Consider the following 1708-nt stretch of genomic DNA (forward strand, 5'->3'; position numbering starts at 1 on the left):
TATATATATAGTATAATATAGTATAGTATATATATATATATATATATATATATATGTATGTATGCACAAATATACTCATCAATTCGAGACCAAAATATTTATATATATAATCATACCAAACCAGTCGTCGCTTGTGTAGATGTCGCACAGGGGGTTGCTCAGATCATGTCGCAGCATAGGCGCGTCAAACTCGTAGAGTGGATCAAAGCATTCCGCAGATACGAACGACATGTCCACATTCGAGCCCATGTTTTATTGATCGTTTTATACTCAGTTGCTTGAGTACAGATGAGAGGTGGCAGTACCAGGCATTTAATCGTATCTATTTTCTAATAAATGCAACTGTGGCCTCATTTTTAGAACGATACAAGTTGATTTTGTATACCGCAGAGCGTAGTCCGAGACGTAACTCTTTTATGAAGTGACGGGGTTGAAAAATGATACGCTAAGTGTTTTATTATGTTGCATCTCACGTTGAAAGTAGCAGCAGCACTTCACGTTGAAAGCAGCCCAACTATAAGAGAACTATACACCCCATACATTATGTAATAATTATAAGAATCAATAGATGTATGATATGTACTATAAAATACAAGATATTTTTAAAATAAAACAGCAGCAGAGATTGAAAATACACAATAATATCAACAGAACTCATAAGTATTTTTGAGTCTAGAAGTAAACAAAGCGGAATATGCCGAGGTTTTCCCGCGCTTTCTGTTGACCAATCGTACGGTTAGTAGGTCAGACAGACAGTCACCACTGTTTGCGGGTTTACCCTCAACTGGGCCCATCATTGAAATTAATACTAAACATAGTGGCTTTAATATCAACAACACGATAAGGGTGTAGAAAAATTAATCCAGTATCCCGTACTTCGTTAGGGATTTATATATAATGCAGTACATACGGACAACTAGTTCTGAGATGAACTACCTAGAATTTACTGGTCTAACCCCCCACATGAGGTATGTTCTGAAACCACTATAAGAATTGGTTTCAAGAAATGAGCTGCTTTTGAAAGGCCCATAAATTAGTTCCATATTGCCATATCGGAAATATTTGTATATGATTGGCTGGAAATCTCGTGACCGTCAGTCCGATCATTAGTTGCGAACTTGCGACATCACAACAGAACACAGTAATTTAAAAAAGTTTTAAAAAAAGTTGGAAGTGTCCAAAGTGATCACGTATGTATGTGGCACGCACGCGCACACATATATGTAACACCACAATGAGTTCATCCGTTATAACAAGACACGGATTACGACATTCGCAGGGCAGTGTACTAAACCGAATTCTCCCACGCACACTACAAACCAATTTCAAGACTCTTTTAAAGCTTTCTTACAGCACAACACACACTATGGCACCCGTAAAGCACTATGATCTGCTCGTAATCGGCGGAGGTTCAGGTGGTATTGCTACAGCCCGCCGATGTGCCGAATATGGCGCTAAAGTGGGCGTAGCAGTTGGTGGGGTCATTGGAGGCACCTGCGTCAATGTAGGATGTGTCCCAAAGAAGGTCATGTTCATGGCTGCCTCTCACATGGAGGGCATTCATGACCTGCCGGGATATGGATTCGATGTGGATTTCAAGAAGTTTGACTGGGGGTGCGTTGTCAAATTTATACATTTTAAATATAGTATTTATGATATTATATATATATATATGCGTGTGTGTGTGGATATATATATTAAAATATAT

At 38.6% G+C, this 1708-nt stretch overlaps 1 protein-coding gene across 1 annotated transcript in view; it reads left to right on the forward strand.

Annotated features, from left to right (window-relative positions):
* The first annotated feature begins 1132 nt into the window (after nucleotides 1-1132).
* SARC_10148 (glutathione reductase (NADPH)) overlaps nucleotides 1133-1708 on the forward strand; it is a 7066-nt gene continuing 6490 nt past the window's right edge. Inside the window, exon 1 of the mRNA XM_014295817.1 lies at nucleotides 1133-1614. Coding sequence (XP_014151292.1) covers nucleotides 1193-1614 — 422 coding nt within the window. The 5' untranslated portion in view covers nucleotides 1133-1192. The remainder of the gene's footprint in view (nucleotides 1615-1708) is intronic.

Source organism: Sphaeroforma arctica (genome assembly GCF_001186125.1).
Source record: "Sphaeroforma arctica JP610 unplaced genomic scaffold supercont1.1152, whole genome shotgun sequence".
Taxonomy (NCBI): domain Eukaryota; class Ichthyosporea; order Ichthyophonida; genus Sphaeroforma; species Sphaeroforma arctica.